This window comes from Lissotriton vulgaris, chromosome 6 (assembly GCF_964263255.1).
Source record: "Lissotriton vulgaris chromosome 6, aLisVul1.2, whole genome shotgun sequence".
Lineage (NCBI taxonomy): Eukaryota > Metazoa > Chordata > Amphibia > Caudata > Salamandridae > Lissotriton > Lissotriton vulgaris.
In genome coordinates this window covers 1,272,308,781-1,272,334,515 of record NC_141694.1, presented here as the reverse complement: position 1 = coordinate 1,272,334,515, position 25,735 = coordinate 1,272,308,781, and the positions used below count along the sequence as shown (strand labels likewise).

Here is a 25,735-nt window from a genome sequence, read left to right as displayed (position 1 = left end):
GGAGGGACTTCCAGCGGTGCTCAAGTCCTTGCCAATTGGTTTACAATTAGATATTTACCTGTTTTGTGGGAAAGAGTACTGGCTTTCTGGCTTGCAGGAACATAATGTACTTTCAGACGAGAAGCATCAGAACTAGAGTGAATAGTGGGGGTGACCATGTCAAAAAGGGGCACTTTCCTACACATACAAGCATGCATTTGGAAAACTACAATATGGATTTTTCATATACTCTGAAATTTGTGAAGCAAGACTAGCTAAACTCATTTTTTATCAGAATATTTAACAGTACTTGTACACAAAATGCTTTATAAATGTTACACAGTAAAACCATGCTACCAGACACAAAATAAAAAGCAAAAAGTTGATAAATTGGCTATCTCCCTGAAAAACAAAAACAAAATCTTACTGCTGTGAAGTGGGCGCCTCCATTTTTGATTCATCACCATGGTCGGTGTCATCGACAAAATCAAAAGTGTCCATCAATCTCTGGAAGAAAAAGAAAGCACAGGCAGCTCTTTAGAAATATGTTTTTCCTGTACTGAGATACACAGCCATTTCAACATCATTTCCAAAGAAGGATTCCTCTTTCAGACTAGAAAACATGTGCAAGATAGAAGTCACATTTTAAACCCTGAAGGTGAAAATAAATTCCTAGCATGGGCTAGCTTGTGCTTAATTGGAGATTAACAGCCATCACCAACGTTGAGTGATGTTTTATGCCTTGCTACAGATCAATATTACACTGCCTAATAGAACAGCGCAAGCTTCTATAAAATACCAAGCATTTACAATGCAATGGTCTCGGCATTGTTTAAATTAGAGCCATTGGCATTGCTCATGACATTATTTATGTTTTTGTTTTGAAAACATAAATAAATGACATTGTCATGCCGAGCCCTAGAAACTAAAGGAACTGTGGAAGAAGGAGATTACGCGAGTTGCCCAGGATCACACCGTTAAATTAAATGAGCAAGCTGTGATATGAACTGGCAGTACATTAACCACTCGACCATCTATCCTTTCAGAGTAGACTATTATATGCCCATATGTATAATGTAACCACTTTAGGGTAATAGCAATTTCGTAACTCACATTTTCATAGCAATATCGAACCTTCTCAGAGCTGTAGCACCATATTGAATGTACGCAGTGTATAGCGCTATAGTACGTTACGTTTTATAGCAGTGCAGCCAGGCTGCTTGCAGTCTAAGAACGTAATGCCATATGCACGGCACCTCGTGACCCTGGCGAGGCCCAGAGCCCGGTACTCACGGTTTTAGAATTGTCGAATGAGAATTTGCTGTTGCTCCTGACGGGGATGCAGAAGTTCATGGCGACGGGCATGCTGTCCCGCCGAGGTCTCTGCGCTCCCTCGGCCCTCCTGCTCCGATGGGTGCCGGGTTGAAATGCAGCTGGGGCTGGCCTGCCGCAGCTTGGCGGTTAATTTTAGCCGGAGTCCCAGGGTGGCGGATGCCAGGTTCTCTTACACTCTGCACTGGAGGGCTTCTGTGAGGCCCAGGGGGCACGCTCCTCTGCCCTAGTCTCCTCGCCTCCCCTCCTATTCCTTCCAGACGAGCTCCACTCACACCACCGAGAACAAACAAGAGCATGTTTGCTTTGAACTCTCCCCTAATTCAATTGGACACCCACCTCTGACCTAGGTTGGTTACAGGTAAACACAAGAGAGGACACGCCACAATCCTCAGCAGAGGTGGCACTTCTCTGGAACCAGGGCCGTTACTCACCGATAGTGCCCCAGGCCAAGAGACTGCCTCAAGCAGGTGCCCCCTGGAGATCGAGCCTGGTAGTGCTACGGATGGCACTGACCGCCCTATGTCGATACCCCTGGGACTAATGCCTCATGGCAGCACCCTTTGAATGAATGAATGAATGAATGAATGGGTTGTACAGCGCCTAGCTGCTTCAAGGTGCTCGCCAACGCTAGTGAAAAACAGTATCAAATAGGCAACGTAGTATATGTGCCCAAAAAGTTTTTTTTATTTTTTTCCAACACAGACAGGGGAGCACAAAGGCACAAAAACCGGAACAAAGACAGGGGAGCACAGAGGCACAAAAACCGGAACACAGACAGGGGAGCACAGAGTTCAGGACAGCAAGCACAACCACCGAGTTCGGGGTCAGGACAGCAAGCACAACCACCGAGTGTGGGTGGGGGTCAGGACAGCAAGCACAACCAACGAGGGGAGGGGGGTCAGGACAGCAAGCACAACCACCCAGGGGGGAGGGGTCAGGAGAGCAGCACAAAAACGGGATGACAGACAGGGGAGCACAGAGGCACAACCAGTAAGCACAGTGCCAAATCGCCAGGTGTGTGTAGGTATGAAAGTTACAAACACAATGAATCACTGAGAAAAACAAATGATTCTGTGCCACTTTTACAACGTGCACAAGCACTACTCAAGCCCAATGCTTTCTGCAAAAACAAGCCTTCCAAATAAACCAAACTGCTACGCTTACGTGACTGAGAGAGTGAATGTCAGCAGCCCTACTTGCCAAGAACAGATGCATACTGGTAAGTAGCATATTCCGTTCGAGGCATGTGGGCTGCTGAATTCATATCTGTGCATAGAATAAATAGCAGTTACCTCCTTAGCGGCGGTAGCCCGTGCTAGCAGCAGCAGTCTGAAAGAGAGTTCTGAGAACAGCCTGTCCTACAGCAGCTTGCTGTTTGGAGTGTACATCTACGCAGTAGTGTTTGGTAAATGTATGTATGGTGGTCCATGTGGCTGCTCTACATATATCCTCTAGAGGAATGTTACCCAGGAAAGCCATGGATGCCCCTAGCTTGCGTGTGGAATGCGCTCTTGGGGGAACTGTTAAAGTGCGTTTAGCCTTTTGATAACAGATTTGTATGCATTTAACAATCCATCTGGCTATACCTGATTTGGAAATAGGGTTGCCTTTGTGTTGTGGAGAGAAGGCAACAAACAGTTGTTTAGTGTTTCTAAAGTCTTTTGTCCTGTCGATGTAATACAGGAGAGCCCTTTTAACATCCAAGGTGTGCAGTGCTCTGTCTGCCACTGAATCTGGGTTTGGAAAGAAAACTGGCAGTTCTATGTTTTGAATAATGTGGAACTGCGAGATTACCTTTGGCATGAAATTGGGGTTGGTGCGCAGCACTACCCTATTAGCATGAATTTGTAGGTAGGGCTCTTGAATTGTCAGGGCTTGAAGCTCACTGACTCTTCGTAGCGATGTGATGGCTATCAGAAAAGCCACTTTCCATGTAAGAAACTGTATCTTACAAGAATGAAGAGGCTCAAAGCAGGACCCCATGAGCCTGGTGAGAACGATGTTTAGATTCCAGACGGGTGAAGGAGGGTGTCTGGGAGGGATGACTCTTAAGGCCCTCCAAGAAGGCTTTAATGGTAGGCACTCTGAAGAGGGAAAGATGCTGCCTGTTTTGAAGATAAGCGGCCATAGCAGCCAAATGTATCCTAATGGAACTATACGCTAGATTGCATTGCTACAGATGCAGCAAGTAACATATAATGTTTTGCGTGGACGCATCTAGCGGATTAATGTCATTGTTGGAACAGTATATGACAAAACGTTTCCATTTGGCTGCATAGCACGCCCTAGTTATAGGTCGCCTTGCCTCTTTGATGATGTTCATACACTCTGGGGGCAAGTTGAGGTAGCCAAACTATGACCTCAGGAGCCAAATCGCTAGGCTCAACTGTTGAGGATCTGGGTGCTGAATGTCTCCACGGCTCTGAGTGAGGAGGCTGGGAGTGAGGCGCAGCCGTTGGTGTGGCACCACTGAAAGTTCCAGGAACGTGGTGTACCAAGCTTGCCGTGCCCACGTTGGAGCAACCAGGATGAGCGTCATGGAGTGCTGCCTCAGTTTGCGCGCCACCAGCGGTATGAGCGGGGCTGGGGGAAAAGCGTACACAAATCTGCCTGACCAGTTCATCCAGATTGCATTGCCCTGAGACTGCGGGTGTGGGTGTGGGAACCTGGCGGCGAAGCTTTGGCATTTTGCGTTCTCTTTTGTGGCGAAGAGATCGATCTCTGGATGACCCCACTGCTGGAAGTATGGCTGGAGTACCGAGGGGTTGATCTCCCACTCGTGCATCTGATGACTGTGCCTGCTGAGCAAGTCCTCCATCTGTTGTCTATGCCCGGGAGATGTTCCGCCATGAGGAAGATGTTCCTCTGAATGGCCCACTTCCACATGCTCTGGGCTAAGTGAGATAGCTGCGGGGAGTGTGTGCCTCCCTGTTTCTGGATGTAATACATGGCAGTCATGTTGTCCGTCCGGATCAACACGACCTTGTTGCACAGGTGCAACTTGAACGCTTTCAGTGCCATGAAGATTGCCATCAGCTCTAACAGATTGATATGCATCTTCTGCTGTTGTGCCGTCCACAGTCCCTGCACCGTGTAATGGAGGACATGCGCTCCACAACCCTGGAGAGATGCGTCCGTCGTTAGCACGATCTGTGGGGCAGGCTCTTGGAACGGTTGTCCCCTGCAAAGGTTTTGTGGATTCCACCAATGCAGAGAGTTGTATGCACGACCGGTCACCAACACTAGGTCTTATAGATGCCCATGAGCCTGGTTTCACTGTTGTGCTAAGTATTCTTGAAGGAGACGCATGTGCAGCCTCGCGTGCGGGACTATGAATATGCAGGATGCCATCATACCGATGAGCTGCATGAACACCTGCGCTGGGAGCGATTGTTGAGGCCTGAACCTCTGAATGAGCAGCTGCATGTTGTTGACTCTGGCAGAATGCAGCTGCGCTGTTGCCGTCAGAGTGTTCAATGTTGCCCCTAGGTACTGTTGCACATGGGCGGGCTGCAGGTGCGACTTTGCGTAGTTGAGTGAGAACCCTAGACTGTGAAGGAGGTGAATCGTGTGTGACATGTGGCTGGCACACTGTTGGGCTGACTTCGCTTGAACAAGCCAGTCGTCCAGGTAAGGATAGACATGAATGTGTTGTCTTCGAAAGGTGCGCAGCCACAGTCGCTAAGCACTTGGTGAACACTCTGGGGGCAGTGGTGACCCCGAAAGGCAGGACCTTGAATTGGTAATGCTGATTGCTGATGGTGAACCGGAGATATTTCTTGTGACTTGGGTGAATGGGAATGTGGAAATATGCATCCTTGAGGTCCAGGGTCGCTAGGAAATCGCCCTGACTGAGCAACGGCAGGACCTGCTGTAAGGTTAACATATGAAAGTGTTCTGACAGTATGTATTGGTTGAGGGGTCTGAGGTCTAGAATGGGCCGCAGGGAACCGTCCTTTTTTGGGATTAAGAAGTACAGAGAGTACACTCCTGTACCTCGTTCTTCTGCAGGCACGAGCTCTATTGCCCCTTTTTGCAGCACGGAGAGTACTTCTTGCTGTAATAAGTGCATGTGCTCTGCGGACATAGGACGGTGCCTTGGGGGTAGGTTGGGGGGGTGGAGGTTAGTTCTAGACAATAGCCGTATTGGATAAGTTGTCTAAACCACCTATCCGTGGTAATGCCTTCCCAGAATGGCAGGAACTGCTGGAGTCTTCCCCCGACAGGTATCAGATGGTCGGGGGCAGTGACAAGGCGTCACTGTTTGTTGGGAGCGGAGGATCTGGCATTGTTATTGCCACGTCCCCTGCCCTTGGCGCTGTTCCCACGGTATCCACCCCTCGTATTCTTTGTGTAGGTGGATTGCGTGTTCCCTTTGGTGTACTGGGCTTGCTGTAAAGCCTGTCCTCTAGAGGCTCCCCTATTACCGGAGCGACAAAAGGAACTGCCCCGAAACTGCTGTGATTGCACAGCCCCCATGGATTTTGCTGTCTCAGTGTCCTTCTTTATTTTTTCGAGGGTTGTGTCTACCTCAGGACCAAAAAGGAAGTCTGGGTTAACCGGCTGTTTGAGCAAGGTTGTTTGAATCTCTGGCTTGAACCCAGAGATGCGGAGCCATGTGTGACGTCTTAACATTACACTAGTGTTAATGGCCCTAGCTGCCGTGTCTGCCGCATCCAGTGCGCATTTGATGGATGCATTAGAAATTAACTTCCCCTCCTGTATGATCATTTCTGCTCCCTCTTTGTAAACATCAGGCAGGTGTTGCAACAACTGTTCTAGTGTGTCGTAGTGAGCCCTATCGTATCTAGCCAACAGGGCCTGTGTATTTGAAATCCTCCAAATATTAGCAGCCTGTGCTGCCACTCGCTTCCCTGACGCCTCCAAGATCTTTTTTTTTGCCTCCAAGATCTTTGATTCTTTGTCCGGAGGAGGAGCGGCACCACTAGTTTGCGAGTTTGCCCTCTTGCGGGCATTGACCACTACGAGGGAGTCCAATGGGAGTTGGCCTTTGATGTAGGTGGGGTCCACTGGAGCAGGCCTATATTTTTTTCCAATCCGTGGGTTGATAACCCTTGCTTTTGTGGGTTCTTTGAAAATATCCGCGGCATGCTTGAGGACCCCTTTAAGCATAGGTAAAGTCTTTGTGGATCTTTCAGAGGTGGAGAAAGTGTCAAATAAGAAATCTTCTTCCACAGGTTCTGCGTGCATTTCCACGTCATGGTTGAGTGCTGTCCTCTCTAACAAAGCGTTAAACGCCGCCGTGTCTTCAGTTGGCGAGGTTTTGACGTTGTAGGACTGAGCGTCCGGTGCAGCTTGTGGATCTTCAGGATCTACAGTTTGATCTACAGCATCAGACCACTGTTGAGGTTCGTCCTGATCAGTGTCAGTGTGATAAGTGAAGGCCCCCTGACCATAATCATCACCCATGTCCTCTTCGCTTTGCGCTGGAGAATATGCCATCTGTTGTGGATAGTTCTAAACGTGTTCAAAGAGAACTGGTGAGGTGGCAGAGTCTTTCTTCCGTTTAAGCAGAATTTTATATCCCTCCAAGGGATGTTCAGGTGCGATCTTCTGTTTATGGATGGTAAGCCTGCCCGATTCAGAGTCGATGAAGAATTTCGACTGGTTGTCGTACGAGGGTTCATGGAACACAACCCTTTCAGGGGTGGGCTTCGAAGGCGCAGACAACGTCTTGGAAGGGTCGGTGCCTTTGTGTTGTTCGAGATGCTTGGCTCGAGCCGTTGGCGGAAGACCAAATTTAATCGGAGGGTGGCCGACCTGTTTAGAGCTTGCCGTAGTGGTCGATCCGAGCTGCTTCGGCGACTCAGTAGTACGCTTGCTTGAATGCGTCGACTCGATCTCCCGGTGCGTAGCATGCACGGCCTTAGGCGTCGACGTCACTTGCTGTTTCGGGTCGGCTTTGGTTTTCGACTCGAGTTGTTTGGTTAGCAACGGTTTGAGCTCTGAAATCTTCGGCTCGACAGCCTTCTTGGTCTGGAGGCCTTTGGCCTTGTCGCCATGTTTGTGCGTCGACGCCGACTGCGTCGAGGTGGCGTGTTTGACGGTCGAGCTCTGCTTTGACGCTCCAGTCTTCGAGGCGACGGCCCCTTTCGACGCCGAAGGGTCGTCGATAGTCTTTGATTTGACTGGCGTCGACGTCGAACCGACGACCATCTTAAGTAGTTTCGGTTTAGACTCTGTAGGTTTCGGTTTCGATTTTGAAAAATCGACCGATGGCTCTTTCTAAGTATTCTTAGCCTGGCTTGGACGCGGGGCTATAGAATGTAAAGGAAGATCTTGGCTAAGGCCTTTCGGCGATGCCTCGACCTGAGCCATAGGGAGCGTATTGTCAGTTGTAGGCCCCGCTACTGCGGTTGGGCCTGCCTCATCACTGGAGTCGTCATCGACGGCTGCGATGGCCCCTTCGTCGTCCCCTACCTCGACGATGTCTTCTTCGTGGACGTATTCCTCATCTTGCTCGTCGACCTCGAAGTTGGAGTCATGCTCAGACGCTGGTTCAGACTGCTCGTCAGGAGCTTCGTCTTCTTCGTCTTCTTCGGCGCCTTCTTCGTCACCGGCCTCGAAGATGTTGACCGGCTCGGGCGCCGACTGTTGCGCTGTCTAGCTGCGCGTCGAACTCGTAGCGTCTTCTTGGAGCGGAACTTCGAGCAAGCCATACAGCTGGCCTCGTCGTGCTGGGGGGATAAACATTTATTGCACACTGGGTGCAAGTCAATGTGGGGGTATTTCGAATTACAGACGGGGCATCGTTTGAATGGGCTCCGATCCATCGTCGTCGTAGTCTGGGCCTTTGGTGTCGAAAGCGAGAAACCGCTTCCGACGTCCAAGTACATCCGAACCCAATGGCGGAAAAAAACAATCTGAGGATGGAGAGGATGCCCATGCGCACTGTAGTCCAGGGGAGGAGCCACCTATCTCGTGATACTTCGAAGACTCTTCCAGGACAACAATGTGCAATCATCCGGACCCAACACTAGGCGGAGATCAATGCACAGATATGAATTCAGCAGCCCACATGCCTCGAACATAGGCATTTTGTAAAAATGCGTGACGCCGACTTTAGGCCGAATGGCAACACTCTGAACTGGTAATGTCTGCCCGCCACAGTGAACCTTAAGAATTGGCGGTGACTTTTGTGGATGAGTATGTGGAAATAGGCGTCCTGGAGGTCTAAGGACACCATGAAATCCCTGGAATTGAGTAGTTGCAACACCTCTTGAATGGATACCATACGGAACGATTGTTTTTTGAGGTATGTGTTCAGGTTCATTAGATCCAGTATAGGTCTCCATTTATTCTCCTTTTTTCGTATCACGAAGAACCGTGAGTAGAATCCTTCCCCCCTATGACCTCTGGGAACTCTTTCTACAGCTCCTTTTTGAAGCATTAGTGAGAGTTCCGCTTGAAGAAGATGAAGATTCTTGTGTGGCATGGGACATGGAGGGTTCGAAGGAGGAGTGTCCACAAACTCCAGAGTATGCCCGAACCGAACCAGTTGGAGGACCCAAATATCCGTAGATATTTTTTGCCAATTGCGGAGGAAGTTGGTAATTTTTCCTCCAACTACGTAACATGGAGAAGAAGCGGAGGCCTGTTGGAGAAAGAAGTCACTGTCTTCTGGGGGAATCTTTCTTTACTCCTCTCCCTCGAAAGGAGGACTTATTGTAAGAAGACTGGCCTTGTTGCTGCCTCTGTTGGTATTGAGGCTTGTATTGCTGGGACGAGCCATAGGAGGATTTGTACCCCTGGTATGTTTGCTGGCCTCTTCCTCTGGAGCCCCGAAAGTAAGTATTCTTGTACTGGAGTGTTCCCAGGGATCTTGCGGTTTCGGTATCTTTCTTGATACCCTGGAGCATCTCGTCGATATGCTTCCCAAAGAGAAGCTCGCCGTCGAACGGCATGTCCAGTACCTTGGCTTGGACTTCCGGCCGGAAAGATGTAGCTTTCAGCCAACCTTGGCGCCTAAGGACAGGAGCCCCAGCCAGCTGGCGAAATCCTGTTGAGGCGATATCCATCGCCACATCAATAATCTCCGAGGCGGACCGCTCTCCTTCAAGGAGGATTTTCTTGACCTCTTCTTTCTGGTCCTCTGGCAGTGTGCCTAGGTATGGGGCTACATCTGCCCACATCTGGCGATTGTAGCGTCCCAAGAGCTCAAGCGAGTTTGCCGCTCTGACGTTAATGGCCGACATCGACGAGAACCTCTTCCCGATGTTATCAAGTTTACGGCCTTCCTTGTTCGGAAGCGCAGTCAGTGCGGCGGCCGGGTTGTTGGATTTCCGCTGCGCAGCCTGTGTGATCACGGCGTCCGGTTTAGTATGTCCTGTAAGGCATGCCGGTGTCTTGTCCGGGGCCTTGTATTTCTTATCAAGCCTGGCTGGCACTGGAAGTAGAGATGAGGGGTTTTGCATTATCTTTACTCCCTGGTCCCAGATGTGGTCAATAATCGGGATTGACCGGACCGTCTTCTTGAATAGCTCCTTAAAGTCGTATAAGAAGCAGCCCTGAGGTTGTGTGGTCATTTCTATTTTGAACCTAGCTGCTGCTCGTTCAATAATATTGTGAAACCCCCCCGATGTCTTCTGGAGGGGAGTCCGCCTGTGCCTGGTCTGGGGAAGCTGGATGTGAGATGACGTATTCGTTCCACTCGTCATCCTGTATTTCTCCCTCTTCCTGTTGACCCTCCTCATCTTCTTCCACTGCTTTCTCTTCATCCGAAGATTGTTGCGGAGGCAGAGATACAGGATCTGGGGTAATCACCAGTGGAGGTGGTCTATGGCGAGGAGGAGGAGCTGATGACACGGTTTGAGGTGGCACCACTGGAGGTGGCGGAGTAGGTGGGAACCGCTGTTTGTAGACCGCTATAAGGAACTGGAGGTCCGTTACAATTGCAGCCGGAAGGCATACTATAGGCTGTGAAGGAGGAGGCGAATGATATTCCTCTTGATATGGGATTTCTCCCTGATCCATATCTTCATAGTCTGAACTCTCGTGTACCTTAACAAGTAGCTGAGATGGGCTTGTTGAAGTTGGGAACATGGTGCCATCATCATAGTCCTCATTCTCCAGTATATTGGCCGGCGGCAGTGACTGGACTCTGCTAGGAGGCGTCGCTTCTGGCATCAGCGTATGCGTTGGCATCCTGAAGTGTGTATAGGTATACTTCAGCTTGGGAGAGCCTTCCGTCGACGGGCCCGTAAAACATATTTAAACTTTACAGAAACACAGTCACTGGATGTTGTCATCAGTGATGTCAAATGAGATGTCATCAGTGATGTCATCAGTGATGTCATTTGAGAGGTCATCAGTGAAGTCACTGACCATGTCATGAATGATGTAATATTTGACATCAGCAGTGGATTGCGGGTGCGTGAAATATAGTTAGTACAACTAACTGTATAGGAGATATTTCAATGGTTTTTAAATGCTAATGCTTACCTATATAAGGCCTGAAACCTATGATTTTTTAAGTGAATATGTGAATATATATATATATATATATATATATATATATATATATATATATATATATATATATATATAGATATAGATATAGATATATGGAATATGCTAATTACCAGTATGCATCTGTTCTTGGCATGTAGGGCTGCTGACATTCATATCTTGTGCATAGATCGCCGCCTAGTGTTGGGTCCGGATGATTGCACTTGTTGTCTTGGAAGAGTCTTCGAAGTATCATGAGATAGGGGACTCCTCCCCTGGACTACAGTGCGCATGGATATCCTCTCCATCTTCAGATTGTTCTTCGCCATTGTGGTAGAGATGGAGATGGTGAAGTAAGAGATGGCCATGCCAGAGAGAATGCTGCAGCTGCTACAGGAACCGGGGAGGAGGGCGGGCGATATGAATGTCAGCAGCCCTACATGCCAAGAACAGATGCATACTGGTAAGTAGCATATTCCGTTCGAGGCATGTGGGCTGCTGAATTCATATCTTGTGCATAGACTGTATAGCAGTATCTCCTCTAGCGGTGGCTACCTGTGCCAGCTGCAGCAGTTTGAACTAAGAGTTTTGAGGACAGCCTGGCCTACAGCAGCTTGCTGTTTTGTTTATACAACCACACAGTAGTGTTTTGTGAAAGTGTGTATGGTGGTCCATGTGGCTGCCTTACAGATGTCGTCAAGAGGAATATTTCCTAGGAAAGCCATGGATGCCCCCATTTTCCTAGTGGAGTGTGCTTTTGGGGGTCGGTTAAAGTGCGTTTTGCAATTTGATAGCATATCTGAATGCATTTAACTATCCATCTGGCTATTCCCGATTTTGAAATTGGATTCCCCTTGTGTTGTGGTGCAAAGGCAACAAACAGTTGCATTGTTTTCCGAAAGGATTTCGTTCTGTCCACCTCGTAAAGTAGAGCTCTTTATACGTCTAGTGAGTGCAGGGCTCTCTCAGCTACTGACTGTGGATTTTGAAAGAACACTGGCAGTTTTATTGATTGGTTGATATGGAAATTGGATACAACCTTAGGCATGAATTTAGGGTTTGTTCTATGGACCACCCTGTGGCATGTACCTGCATGAAAGGTTCTTGAATTGTAAGCGCTTGTAATTCACTCACTCTTCTGAGTGAGGTGATGGCCACTAAGAATGCAACTTTCCATGTTAGGAATTGTAGTTCGCATGAATGTAAAGGTTCGAAAGGAGGGCCCATAAGTCTGGTAAGCACTATATTGAGATTCCAGACTGGGGAAGGGGTGTGCCTAGGAGGAATCACCCTTTTTAAACCCTCCATGAAAGCTTTGATTGCTTGTATTCTAAACAGTGAAAGGTGTTGTCTGTTTTGGAGGTATGCTGCTATGGCAGCGAGGTGTAGGCCTATTGAAGAGTATGCTAAGTTGCATCTTTGTAGGTGCAGCAGGTAACATATAATATTTTGTATTGATGCATCTAATGGATTGATTTGGTTATTGGTGCAGTAAATAACAAATCTTTTCCATTTAGCTGCATAGCACGCTTGTGTGGTCGGTCTTCTTGCCTCCTTAATGATACTCATGCAATCTAGGGGCAATTAAGATATCCAAACTCTAAGACCTCAGGAGCCAGATCGCTAGGTTCATTTGGTTGGGATCTGGGTGTCTGATTTCTCCATGGTTCTGAGTTAGAAGATGAGGTGCAAGGTGCAGTCTTTGATGGGGAACTACTGAGAGTTCTAGGAACGTTGTGTACCATGGTTGTCTCGCCCATGTGGGAGCAACTAGGATTAGTGTGAGGGAGTGTTGCGCAGTTTGCGTCCCACCAGCGGGATCAGTGGTGCTGGGGGGAAAGCGTAGGCATATAGATAGATATATATAGATATGTATATATAGATATATATATTACCTACTGGTGGTCGCCAGTAGGTAGTTATAGATAGGATTGTTTTCTATAGGAAATCCGCAATAATCGATTGAGGGATCTGCCTGTAATTTTCCTGAAATTTGCCTCGCTGCGCTCCGCTCCTTCCCTGAAAGTTTGGGGGGGGGATTCGTCAAGCGGGGGCCGAGATAAAAGGGGGGTCCCAAAACGTGTTTTCCCCATGTTAATTTCCATAGGGCGGTTGGACTCACTTTTAGCCCGAACGGCTGAATGGATTTCCACCAAACTTGGCAAAATTGTAGGGACTGGTAGCCCGATGTGCCTTTGCTATGTCTCAAGATATGTGCTCCAATGGATTTTAAGTAATTTAGGTTCAAATAAATATATATATCTATAAGCGCGCTCCAGCGCGCTACGCGAGTTCGCGAGCGGAAAGCAGATTGGCTCTCGGGTGTCTGTCAACATTCCAAACAGTCCGGAGCGGCCGCCATCTTGTGTCTCGGTAGGATCGAGACACAAGAGGTGGCAAAAACAAAGGGGGAAATTACCAAAAGGGGGCAGGGTAGACCCCCCCCCTTGACCCCTAGGTTTAATTTGGGGGCCATAAAAGGGCCCGTGGGGCAAAAAAATATATATTTGTTTTTCGATTTGCGCGGGGGGAGCACCACGGAGCGTACCGGGGAGCGTACCATGGGGAAAAAAGAAGGACAGATTTTTTTGAAAATGTAGCATTTTTTTAAAAATTGGAGGTAGTTCTAAAAAGAACTTTTTTTTATTCTTTTTGTTTTAATTTTTTTTATTGTTTTTTGGAACATTTTTTACTTTTTTGGCTTTTATGAACAATTTTATATTTTATTTGTAATTTTTATGGGGACAAACAAAAAACAGGAAATTTTATACGGCTCAACAGAAGTGAAAAAAAAAACCAGGAAACAATTAAGGTTTCTTTTTACAGTTGTGGTTGTCTCCAGCACGGTTGATGAGTTTGATACTTTGCTCTCCATAGCAAATTGTAGTCCCGCAAAATTTACTAACTATTTTAAAATCTCCAAACTGGGGTTGAATACTTGGGACCATCTCCCTTGTCTCTGGACCCGATGGAGTGGGTTGTTTTCTTTGGGAGGTGATGGGAGAAGATTGGGGAGGGTTTCTGGTCAGTTCTCGGACCTCTGCCGCACTATAGTTGTTAGGGTGCTTGCGTTGCATATGACGAAGCATTGTATGGTTCCCAAAAGAATACTTGTTTGCAGGGTTCCCCCTGGAAAGTACAGTGCCACAGATCAGACATGTCACTTTAGGAGCATTAACTTTCTTTAGTCCCCTTGGGATTTTAAAAAACTCCCACACAAAGTGATCCTTCGGTTATAGGGGGTATTATCTACAGGCAGGAACTGCCTATTCTCCTCCTCTTCCTCCTCCTCAGCCTCTTCTTCTTCACCACCACTGTGGTGTTGTGGTGGTGGTGGTGGTGGTGGTGGTGGTGGTGGTGGTGGTGATGGTGGTTGAGATGCTCCTGCTGCTGCTGCTACTGTAGCCATTTCTCACTAACAAACAGATCTGCAAACAGGTCTTCCTCAGTCGAAGTACAAAGTGAGAATGAGGAAAACAGGTGGGGGCTTTCATCATTTGGGAAAAAAAACTTTTCAGAACCAATGAAAAGTGTTATTTTCAGGTCACATGACCCGACGCGCTTACGCTACGCGCCCCGGGGCGCATAGTGTAAGCGCGATCGTATCTGCTCGGGCCCTTCCGGGTGCGCTTACGCCGTGCGTCATTTGACGCATCACGCGGCTACGCGATACGTCACGATGAGGTCATGAGTGATGTCACTGACCATGTCATGAGTGATGTAATATGTGACTTCATCAGCAGTGCATTGCAGGCGCACAAGTTATAGTGAGTCCAACTAACTAAAACGTGGGTATTTCAATGGTTTTATGTCAGTAAAATTTCCAGCTAACTATAACTGGTGTCAAACCTATGGTTTTTTCAGTGAATAGAGATATAGATATATATATATATATATATATATATATATATATAGAGATATATATATATATATATGCAGACACTTCTGTTCTCTCCTCGAGGGCAAAATCAGAACAACGAACCACCAACAGCATGAAATGTAGGCAGGAGAGATTTATTATCCCTTAGTGCTCAGCATGACGCGTTTCGGGTAACCAGTACCCTTGATCACATGACAGGTCAGCAGTGCGACAGCAGGTATTTATATATAAATAGATATATATATATATATATATATAGAGAGAGAGTGAGATATATATATAGATATATATATATATATATTAACAACCAAAGCCTCCTGCGCCTTCGACGCTTTCCCCAGCATGCGCAGGAACACCAAGCACGGACCAAATTTTCACGGTCGAAATATTTATTCGCCAGTTGGTTCATAGCGAATATGCTACTTACCAGTATGCATCTGTTCTTGGCATGTAGGGCTGCTGACATTCATATCTGTGCATAGATCGCCGCCTAGTGTTGGGTCCGGATGATTGCACATTGTTGTCCTGGAAGAGTCTTCGAAGTATCACGAGATAGGTGGCTCCTCCCCTGGACTACAGTGCGCATGGGCATCGACTCCATCCTCAGATTGTTTTTAGCCATTGTGGCCAAGATGGAGTGAAACTCAGTGAATGATGACCATGCTAAGAGTTGAATATGCTACTTACCAGTATGCATCTGTTCTTGGCATGTAGGGCTGCTAACATTCATATCTTAGCATTAGATCGCCACCTAGTGTTGGGTCCGGATGATCGCACATTGTTGTCCTGGAAGAGTCTTCGAAGTATCCTGAGATGGGTGGCTCCTCCCCTGGACTACAGTGCGCATGGGCATCGGCTCCATCCCCAGATTGTTTTTCGCCATTGTGGCAGAGGATGGAGTGAAAAGTGTAAAGGATGTCCATGCTAATGATTGAATACAATAGTATATCTGCAGCTGCGACAGGCACCGGGGAGGAGGGTGGGCGATATGAATGTTAGCAGCCCTACATGCCAAGAACAGATGCATACTGGTAAGTAGCATATTCAGTTCGAGGCATGTGGGCTGCTAAATTCATATCTTAGCATAGAATACATAGCAGTCCCTCCATCAGCGGCGGTTGCCCGTGCCAGCTGCAGAAACCTGAAAAAGTGTCTTGAGAACAGCCTGCCCTACAGCCGCTTGCTGTTTGGAATGTACATCAACACAGTAGTGTTTTGTAAAGGTATGTGGTGTAATCCACGTGGCTGCTCTGCAAATGTCCTCTAGAGGAATGTTTCCTAGGAAAGCCATGGATGCCCCCAACTTGCGTGTGGAGTGTGCTTTTGGGGGTATTGTTAAAGTGCGCTTGGCTTTATGATAACAGATTTGAATGCACTTAACAATCCATCTGGCTATTCCAGCTTTGGAAATTGGGTTGCCTTTGTGTTGTGGTGAGAAGGCAACAAAGAGTTGTTTCGTCTTCCTAAAGTGTTGTGTCCTGTCTATGTAGTACATCAATGCCCTCTGTACGTCTAACGTATGGAGCATTCTTTCTGCCACCGTTTGTGGGTTCTGGAAGAATGCCGGCAAATCGATAGTTTGGTTGAGATGAAAATGTGACACCACCTTTGGAAGGAATTTGGGGTTAGTACGTAGCACTACCCTATTTGGATGAATCTGAATGAAAGGCTCTTGTATTGTGAGCGCTTGCAGCTCACTAACACGCCTTAGTGACGTAATAGCAATTAGGAAAGCAACTTTCCACGTTAGGAACTGCAGTTCACACGAGTGCATTGGCTCAAATGGTGGTCCCATCAGTCTGGTGAGGACCACATTGAGGTTCCACACCGGAGCTGGCGGTGTTCTTGGGGGAATGACTCGTTTCAGACCTTCAAGAAACGCTTTAATGGCAGGCACCCTGAAGACCGAGAGGTGCTGCCTATTTTGAAGGTAAGCTGCGATGGCGGATAGATGTATCCGAATAGAAGTGAACGCTAGCTTGCACTTATAAAGGTGTAACAGATAGCAAATGATGTTAGGGATAGATGCATCTAGCGGGTTTATGTCATTGTCTGCACAGTAAATGACAAAACGTTTCCATTTTGCGGCATAGCATGCCCTGGTTGACGGCTTCCTCGCCTCCTTGATGATGTTCATGCATTCAGGAGGTAGGTTGAGGTATCCAAACTCTAAGACTTCAGGAGCCAGATCGCTAGGTTGAGCTGTTGCGGATCTGGATGCTGAATTTCTCCATGGTTCTGCGTCAGAAGTCTGGGCGTGAGGCGCAGTCTTTGATGCGGCACCACTGAGAGTTCGAGGAACGTGGTGTACCAGGCTTGGCGCGCCCACGTTGGAGCAACTAGGATGAGTGTCATCGAGTGTTGCCTTAGTTTTCTCGCCACCAGTGGTATCAGAGGTGTCGGGGGAAAAGCGTAAGCAAATTTGCCTGACCAGTTCATCCATATCGCATTGCCCTGCGATTGGGGGTGTGGGAACCTGGCGGCGAAGCTTTGGCATTTTGCGTTCTCCCTTGTGGCGAACAGGTCTATGTCTGGACGACCCCACCTTTGGAAGTACGGCTGGAGTACCGATGGATGTATCTCCCACTCGTGCATTTGATGACTGTATCTGCTGAGCAGATCCGCCATCTGATTGTCCTTCCCTGGGAGGTGTTCTGCCATGAGGAAGATGTTCCTCTGAATGGCCCACTTCCACATGCTCTGAGCCAGGTGAGACAGCTGTGGTGAGTGGGTGCCTCCCTGCTTTTGGATGTAGTACATCGCGGTCATGTTGTCCGTCCGGACTAACACCACCTTGTTGCACAGATGTACAATGAAGGACTTGAGTGCCATGAAGATCGCCATCAGTTCTAGATAGTTGATGTGCATCTTCTGCTGCTGCGTCGTCCATAGTCCCTGCACCGTGTAAGTGAGCAGATGAGCTCCCCATCCCTGGAGAGATGCGTCCGTTGTCAGGATAACCTGTGGCACTGGCTCCTGGAACAGTCGGCCCTTGCAAAGGTTGTGTGGAGTCCACCAATGCAGAGAGTTGTATGCCCGACTGGTAACCAACACTAGGTCTGTTAATTGTCCCTGAGCCTGTGTCCACTGATTTGCTAAGCACTCCTGGAGCGGGCGCATATGCAACCGTGCGTGAGGGACTATGAAGATGCAGGAGGCCATCATGCCTATCAACTGCATGAACACCCTTGCTGGAAGTGAGTGTCCCGGTCTGAACTTTTGGATTAAAGACTGTATGCCGTCTATCCTGACCTGGTTTGGTTGCGCCTTGGCCGTCAGGGTATTGATTGTTGCACCCAGAAACTGCCGGACATGTGCCGGCTGAAGGTGTGATTTTGGGTAATTCAACGAGAAACCCAGGTCGTGAAGGAGGTGAATGGTAGTCGACATGTCCGCGGCGCACTGCTGTTCCGACCTGGCTTGAACGAGCCAGTCGTCGAGGTAGGGGTAGACATGGATGTTCTGCCTCCTGAGGTGCGCTGCTACTGTCGCCAGACACTTGGTAAACACCCTTGGGGCAGTTGTGACTCCGAAGGGTAGGACTTTGAACTGATAATGCGTGCCCTGGATAGTGAACCTGAGGTACTTTCTGTGGGACGGATGTAGCGGAATGTGGAAATAAGCATCCTTGAGATCTAAGGTTGCTAAGAAGTCTCCTTTGTTTAACATAGGAAGAATCTGTTGCAGTGTAAGCATGTGGAAATGCTCTGACAGTATGTACAGATTGAGGGGACGGAGATCCAGAATTGGTCTGAGAGATCCGTCCTTCTTTGGAATGAGGAAGTACAGGGAATAAACCCCTGTGCCTTCCTCCCCCACTGGCACGAGTTCGATTGCCCCTTTTTGCAGCATCACCAACACTTCCTGCTGCAATAAGTGCAAGTGCTCTGCGGACATAGGTCTTTGCCTTGGTGGAATGTTGGGTGGAGTGGATTTTAACTCTAGACAATAACCGTACTGGATAAGCTGTCGCACCCACCTGTCTGTGGTGATGTTGATCCAGACGGGCAGGAACTGCTGTATTCTCCCCCCGACAGGTGTTAAGTGGTCGGGGGGCAGGGACAGAGAGTCACTGGCTGCTTGTGGCAGAGGAGCGTGAATTGTTGCCTCCTTTGCCGCGTCCTTTGTTGCTGTTTCCCCTGTAGCCCCTCTTGTTTTGTTTGGGGTACGAGGATTGTGCTCCACCTCTAGGGAACTGTGACTGTTGACCCAACTGTCCTCTGGTGACTCCACGGGCACCTGAGCGACGAAAATTATTGCCACGAAACTGCTGTGATTGTAGGGCCCCCATAGATTTAGCAGTTTCAGTGTCTTTTTTAATTTTTTCCAGGGTGGTGTCAACATCTGGACCAAACAGTCTATCCGGATTGACTGGCTGATTAAGTATGGTTGTTTGAATGTCAGGTTTGAACCCCGATATGCGGAGCCAAGCCTGTCTTCTGAGCATGACACTGGTGTTAATGGCCCTAGCGGCCGTGTCCGCGGCATCAAGTGCACACTTTATGGCCGCGTTGGAGATCAGTTGTCCTTCTTGTATAATCATTTTGGTGCCCTCTTGAAAGTGCGGAGGCAGGTGTTCCACAATCTGCTCTAGTGTGTCGTAATGTGATCTATCATAACGTGCCAGTAGTGCCTGTGTATTTGCAATACGCCAGAAATTGGCGGCCTGCGCAGCCACTCTTTTGCCGCCTGCCTCTAGCACTTTGGACTCCTTATCCGGGGGAGGAGCTTCACCCGTTGTTTGGGAGTTGGCCCTTTTGCGTGCGTTTGCTACCACCAGGGAGTCAAGCGGCAACTGTCCTCGAATGTATGCAGGGTCTGCAGGCGCTGGTCTGTACTTTTTTTCAATACGTGGGTTGACCACCCTCGCCCTGGTAGGCTCTTTAAAGATGTCCGCAGCATGCTTGAGGACCCCTTTGAGCATAGGCAGTGTCTTTACAGTTCTTTCCGAAACTGAAAAGGTGTCGAATAGAAAGTCTTCCTCAACTGGGTCAGCATGCATGTCCACATCATGATTAGCAGCTGCCCTCTCAATGAGTGCATGAAAACCTGCAGAATCTTCTGTAGGGGATGCACGTGTACTGAAAGTCTGTGGGTCTTGTCCCACATCTTGGGTGCCTTGGTCCCCAATGGCATCATATGAATCTGGCTGTGCATCAGGTTCATTGACTGGGAACGTGTATTGTTCGTCATCACCATAGCCCTCACTTTCAGAATGGTCTGGAGACGGTGTTGGGCTCCTTCCCAGAGGAGGCTGAATAGGTTCCATGAGGCCTGAGGCGTCCTGTGGAAACCTTTTCTTCTTTAGGGGGATGACATAGGATTCCACTGGCTGCGAAGTGATTTTCCTTTTGTAAAGGGTTAACTTCCCTGTGTCCGCGTCTATGAAACACTCCGAATCCTCTTCTGGGTCGAGCACCTGACCCGAAGATGCCCCTGCCGTCGAAGATTCCGACTTCTTTGGCGTCGATTTCGATGAAAAGGCCTTCGGCACCACTTTTGGCGGTAGAAGGAAGAGGAGTTTACTAGCGGGCTTGACCGGGACGTCTGCCACCTTCTGCGTCGATGGCGTTGGCGTCGACGAAGAAAAAGCCTTCTCCCTAATTCTTTGTAGTGAAGAAGCAACGAGAGATGCGTCGGTGACCGATGTCTTTGGCACCGACGAGGTGGCCTTGCCTTCGGATGCGACGTTCCGTTGGTCTTTTGGAGGGATGGACGGCGCCGACCCCGAGTCCTTGGAGCGATGCGCAGATGTCCCCGTCGGAGCCGGGGCTGTGTCGCTTGCTTTGGCTGGCTTTGCCGGCGCCGGCGCGCTTGTCTTGTGCGTGCCACCCTTTTTAGAGGATCTCTCCTCTGGCGCCGATTTTGACCCTGTGGAATCGCCGTGTTTCTTCGACTTCTGCGGACCTGAGGTCGACGGAGTCGATGAGGCTGCCGGTTTATTTGTTTTTGCTGTTACGACCGCCATCTTAGGGACGATTGAGTCCTTAACTTTCGGTTTCGGTTTCGGGTCGGCCATTTTAGGTGCTGTCGAGACCGTTGCTTTCAGTTTCGGTTTCGAAACCCTCGGCGCAGCAAGTATGTCCGTGGCCGGGCCAGCAGGCGGGGCCGTGGCTTGCGCTACAGGGTGTTGGGTAAGGCCGACAGGCGATCCCGCGACCCTCTCCTGATGTCCGTCAACTTCGGGGCATAGCTCGTCCCCTGAGCTATCTTCCGCGGCCCCATAAACCATATCGTCGTCTCCTACCTCGTCGACGTATTCAAGGCCTTGACCCACGACTCCGTCGTCGTCATATTCCGGATCAGCCTCGACCTCCGTCTCAGGCGGGGAGATTTGAAGATGATGGCTCTGGTCCTCCTCTTCTTGGTCGTCGAATATGTTTTCTGGATCCGGGGCCGCCTGTTTGGCCACAAGGCGCACCGCGCGCCGAATCGTGAGAGTCTTCTTCGACCTGAAACTCGCACAGGCCCTGCAACTTCCTTCGTCATGGTCTGGCGAAAGGCATTTATTACAGACCGGGTGCACGTCTATATGTGGGTATTTGGACCCACAGAGCGGACAAAGCTTAAACGGGCTCCGCTCCATGTTGGGAACTTGGTGTCGAGTCGCGATGAGAAGGCCTCGATGTCCGAAGAGTAGTAAAAACTCCGCTGATTCCGGCTCCGAGAGACGGAAGAACTCGAGACCGTACGCAAACAATACCGACGTAAAGAACCCAAAGCCTTTTGGCCGTTAAGATTGATGTTTATTCGGTTCCGACGGAGAGACGTCGAGACCGCATCCGAACCCAATGGCGGAAAAAAACAATCTGGGGATGGAGCCGATGCCCATGCGCACTGTAGTCCAGGGGAGGAGCCACCCATCTCAGGATACTTCGAAGACTCTTCCAGGACAACAATGTGCGATCATCCGGACCCAACACTAGGTGGCGATCTAATGCTAAGATATGAATTTAGCTGCCCACATGCCTCGAACATATGTGAATTCTGCAGCTGCTACAGGCGCCGGGGAGGAGGGCGGGCGATATGAATGTCAGCAGCCCTACATGCCAAGAACAGATGCATACTGGTAAGTAGCATATTCGGTTCGAGGCATGTGGGCTGCTGCATTCATATCTGTGCATAGAATACATAGCAGTCCCCCCATTAGCGGCGGCCGCCCGTGCCAGCTTCAGCAGTTTGGAAAAGTGTTTTGAGAAAAGCCTGCCCTACAGCTGCTTGCTGTTTGGAGTGCACATCAACACAGTAATGCTTTGTAAATGTGTGTGTGGTAGACCATGTGGCTGCTCTACATATGTCTTCCAAAGGAATGTTTCCAAGGAAGCCATAGAGGCCCCCAACTTTCTGGTGGAGTGGGCTCTTGGTGGAATGGTAAGGGTACGTTTCGCTTTCAGATAGCAGATCTGGATACATTTAACGATCCACCTAGCAATACCAGCCTTGGAAATAGAGTTACCTTTGTGGTGTGGTGCAAAGGCGACAAAGAGTTGTTTAGTTTGCCTAAAATCCTTGGTCCTATCGATGTAATACATCAGGGCCCTTTTGACGTCAAGGGTGTGGAGCATCCGCTCCGCCAATGACTCGGGATTTTGAAAGAAAACAGGTAATTCAATAGTCTGGTTGATATGGAATTGAGACACAACCTTGGGAAGAAATTTAGGGTTAGTGCGAAGCACTACCCTGTTGGAATGAATTTGAATAAAAGGCTCTTGGATAGTTAGGGCTTGTAATTCACCAACCCTCCGTAGCGATGTAATTGCTATGAGGAAAGCCACTTTCCACGTCAAGAACTGAATCTCGCAGGAATGCAGTGGTTCAAAGGGAGGACCCATCAGCCTGGTGAGGACCACATTGAGGTTCCACTCCGGAGCTGGTGGAGTCCGCGGAGGAATGACTCGTTTGAGTCCTTCCAGAAAAGCCTTAATGGCAGGTACCCTGAAGAGGGAGAGGTGCTGCCTATTCTGGAGATAAGCGGCCATTGCAGATAGATGAATGCGAATGGAAGCATAGGCCAGATTACATTTGTACAGATGGAAAAGGTAACAGATGATATTCTGAATAGAAGCATCTAGCGGGTTAATATTGTGGTCTGCACAATAAATGACAAACCGCTTCCATTTTGCCGCATAGCATGCTCTGGTGGTGGGCTTCCTTGCCTCCCGAATGATGTCCATACAGTCAGAAGGCAAGTGCAGGTAGCCAAACTCTAGGACTTCAGGAGCCAGATCGCCAGGTTGAGCTGTTGCGGATCTGGATGCTGAATGTCGCCATGGCTCTGCGTCAGAAGGCTGGGTGTGAGACGTAGCCTCTGATGCTGTACCACAGACAGGTCTAGAAACGTGGTGTACCATGCTTGGCGAGCCCAAGTTGGAGCAACCACGATGAGAGTCATCGAGTGCTGCCTGAGCTTGCGTGCCACCAGCGGTATCAGAGGTGCTGGGGGAAAAGCGTACGCAAATTTGCCTGACCAGTTCATCCATATCGCATTGCCCTGCGACTGTGGGTGTGGGAACCTGGCGGCGAAGCTTTGGCATTTTGCGTTCTCCCTTGTGGCGAAGAGGTCGATCTCTGGATGACCCCACCTTTGGAAGTACGGTTGGAGAACTGATGGATGTATCTCCAATTCGTGCATTTGGTGGCTGTGCCTGCTGAGCAGGTCCGCCATCTGATTGTCCTTGCCCGGGAGGTGCTCTGCCATGAGGAAGATGTTCCTCTGAATGGCCCACTTCCACATGCTCTGAGCCAGATGAGACAGCTGCGGAGAGTGTGTTCCTCCCTGCTTTTGAATGTAGTACATTGCCGTCATGTTGTCCGTCCGGATCAACACGACCTTGTTGCACAGATGTACTTTGAAGGCTTTTAGTGCCATGAAGATCGCCATCAGTTCCAGAACATTGATGTGCATCTTCCTCTGCTGTTGCGTCCATAGTTCCTGCACAGTGTAATGGAGTACATGTGTGAGAAGTTGGCCTGATATATAATGTTCACTATTCTAGTGAGCACTTTGTATCAGTCCAAACAACCCTTATTGATGATTGGTTGTAAGTCAACCTTATAGACCAGCTATCCTATAATGCATTATAATGCACTTAAGAGTATATGGTATGCGTTATCATGGAACAGCTATTAGGACTTGGTTCCGCAAGCTGAAAACGGGCTCAGCTCATGCCAGAGCACCATCTCACACGATTCCAAGCACTCTGCCTTCAGGATTGTCAAGGCCTGCCATAGGAGTGACTGATAGGAATTTGTGTGTCCACTTTAGGGTTAGATATAGGTATACTATATCTAAAGCAAAGGGTGATTACACCACCTTGCCCCAGCTGTCGTGCAGCCAGTTGTGTCAGATTTAGATGGCCAGCCAGGGGTGGCATAATACATGCTACAGCTCCTGGTAGGCCCTGGGTCCACCTATGCACTGAGTTACAGGGTCTGATAAGGTGGCCCAGTACCAATTGGTAAATGCACCTAAGGTACAGAGAATCCATTTTACAGAGAGAGCAGTAGGCCTGGGGTCCTGATTGGCAGGGTCCCAGGCTAACTAAGTCGGAAAACCAGCAAAACACCAGGCAAAAAGTTGAGGGCAACCATAGTCAGGTTTCCACCTTCCTACAACATGCGCTCCCCATCCCTGTAGAGAAGCGTCCGTCGTCAGGATGATCTGTGGCACAGGCTCTTGGAACGGTCGGTCCTTGCAAAGGTTTCGTGGATTCCACCAATGCAGAGAGTTGTATGCCTGACCGCTCACCAACACTAGGTCTTTTAACTGCCCGTGAGCCTGAGTCCACTGACGTGCTAAGCACTCCTGAAGCAGGCGCATATGTAGTCTCGCGTGCGGGACTATGGAAACGCAGGAGGCCATCATGCCCTTCAACTGCATGAACACTCTTGCTGGAAGCGAGTGTTGAGGTCTGAATTTTTGGATCAGCGATTGAATGCTGCTGACTCTCACTGAATTCGGCTGTGCTGTGGCCGCCAGAGTGTTTATGGTCGCACCCAGATACTGCCGTATGTGGGCGGGCTGGAGGTGGGATTTTGGGTAATTCAGTGAGAATCCCAGATCGTGCAGGAGGTGAATGGTGTCGGACATGTGGGCGGCACACTGCTGGGCTGACTTCGCTTGGATGAGCCAGTCGTCCAGATAGGGGTAGACGTGGATGTTTAGTCTCCTGAGATGTGCCGCCACTGTCGCCAGGCACTTTGTGAACACCCTGGGTGCCGTGGTGACACCGAAAGGCAAAACCTTGAATTGGTGGTGGTGAACCTGAGGTATTTCCTGTGTGGAGGGTGCAGTGGAATGTGAAAGTACGCATCCTTTAGGTCTAAAGTTGCGAGAATATCCCCCCTGCCTGAGCAACGGGAGCACTTGCTGCAGGGTCAGCATATGGAAGTGCTCCGACAGGATGTAGCAGTTGAGTGGCCTGAGGTCCAGGATGGGCCTGAGGGACCCGTCCTTCTTTGGTATTAGGAAGTACAGGGAGTAGACCCCTGTGCCTCTTTCTTGCATAGGCACGAGCTCTATTGCCCCTTTTTTGCAGCATGACGGTGACCTCCTGCTGCAATAAGTGCAAGTGCTCGCCTGACTTAGGACGGTGCCTTGGGGGCATGTTGGGTGGAGTGGATGTTAACTCCAGACAATAACCGTATTGGATAAGTTTTCTGACCCACCTGTCCGTGGTGATGGATTTTGACGGGCAGGAACTGCTGGATTCTTCCCCCGACCGGTGTTGTGTGGTCGGGGGGCAGTGACAAGGCGTCACTGTTTGCTGGTAGTAGAGGACCTGGAGCTGTTGTTGCCACGTCCTCTGCCCTTGGCGCTGTTGCGGCGATATCCACCTCGACTCTTGTTGGCATAAGTAGTCTTGGTGTTGCCCTTGTAGTATTGCGTGGATTGGGAAAGCTGACCCCTTGAGACGCCTCTATTGTTGGAGCGACGAAAGGACCCACCCCGAAACTGCTGGGACTGTAAGGCACCCATGGATTTCGCAGTGTCAGTGTCATTTTTTTCTAGGGTGGTGTCAACCTCTGGGCCAAACAGGTGATCTGGGTTAACCGTTTGGTTCAGGATGGTGG

General features: G+C 49.2%; 1 protein-coding gene across 1 annotated transcript in view; it reads right to left on the bottom strand.

Moving 5' to 3' along the window:
• SCAF8 (SR-related CTD associated factor 8) overlaps nucleotides 1-25,735 on the bottom strand; it is a 948,526-nt gene that overhangs the window by 535,989 nt on the left and 386,802 nt on the right. Inside the window, exon 9 of the mRNA XM_086927396.1 lies at nucleotides 407-486. Coding sequence (XP_086783522.1) covers nucleotides 407-486 — 80 coding nt within the window. The remainder of the gene's footprint in view (nucleotides 1-406; nucleotides 487-25,735) is intronic.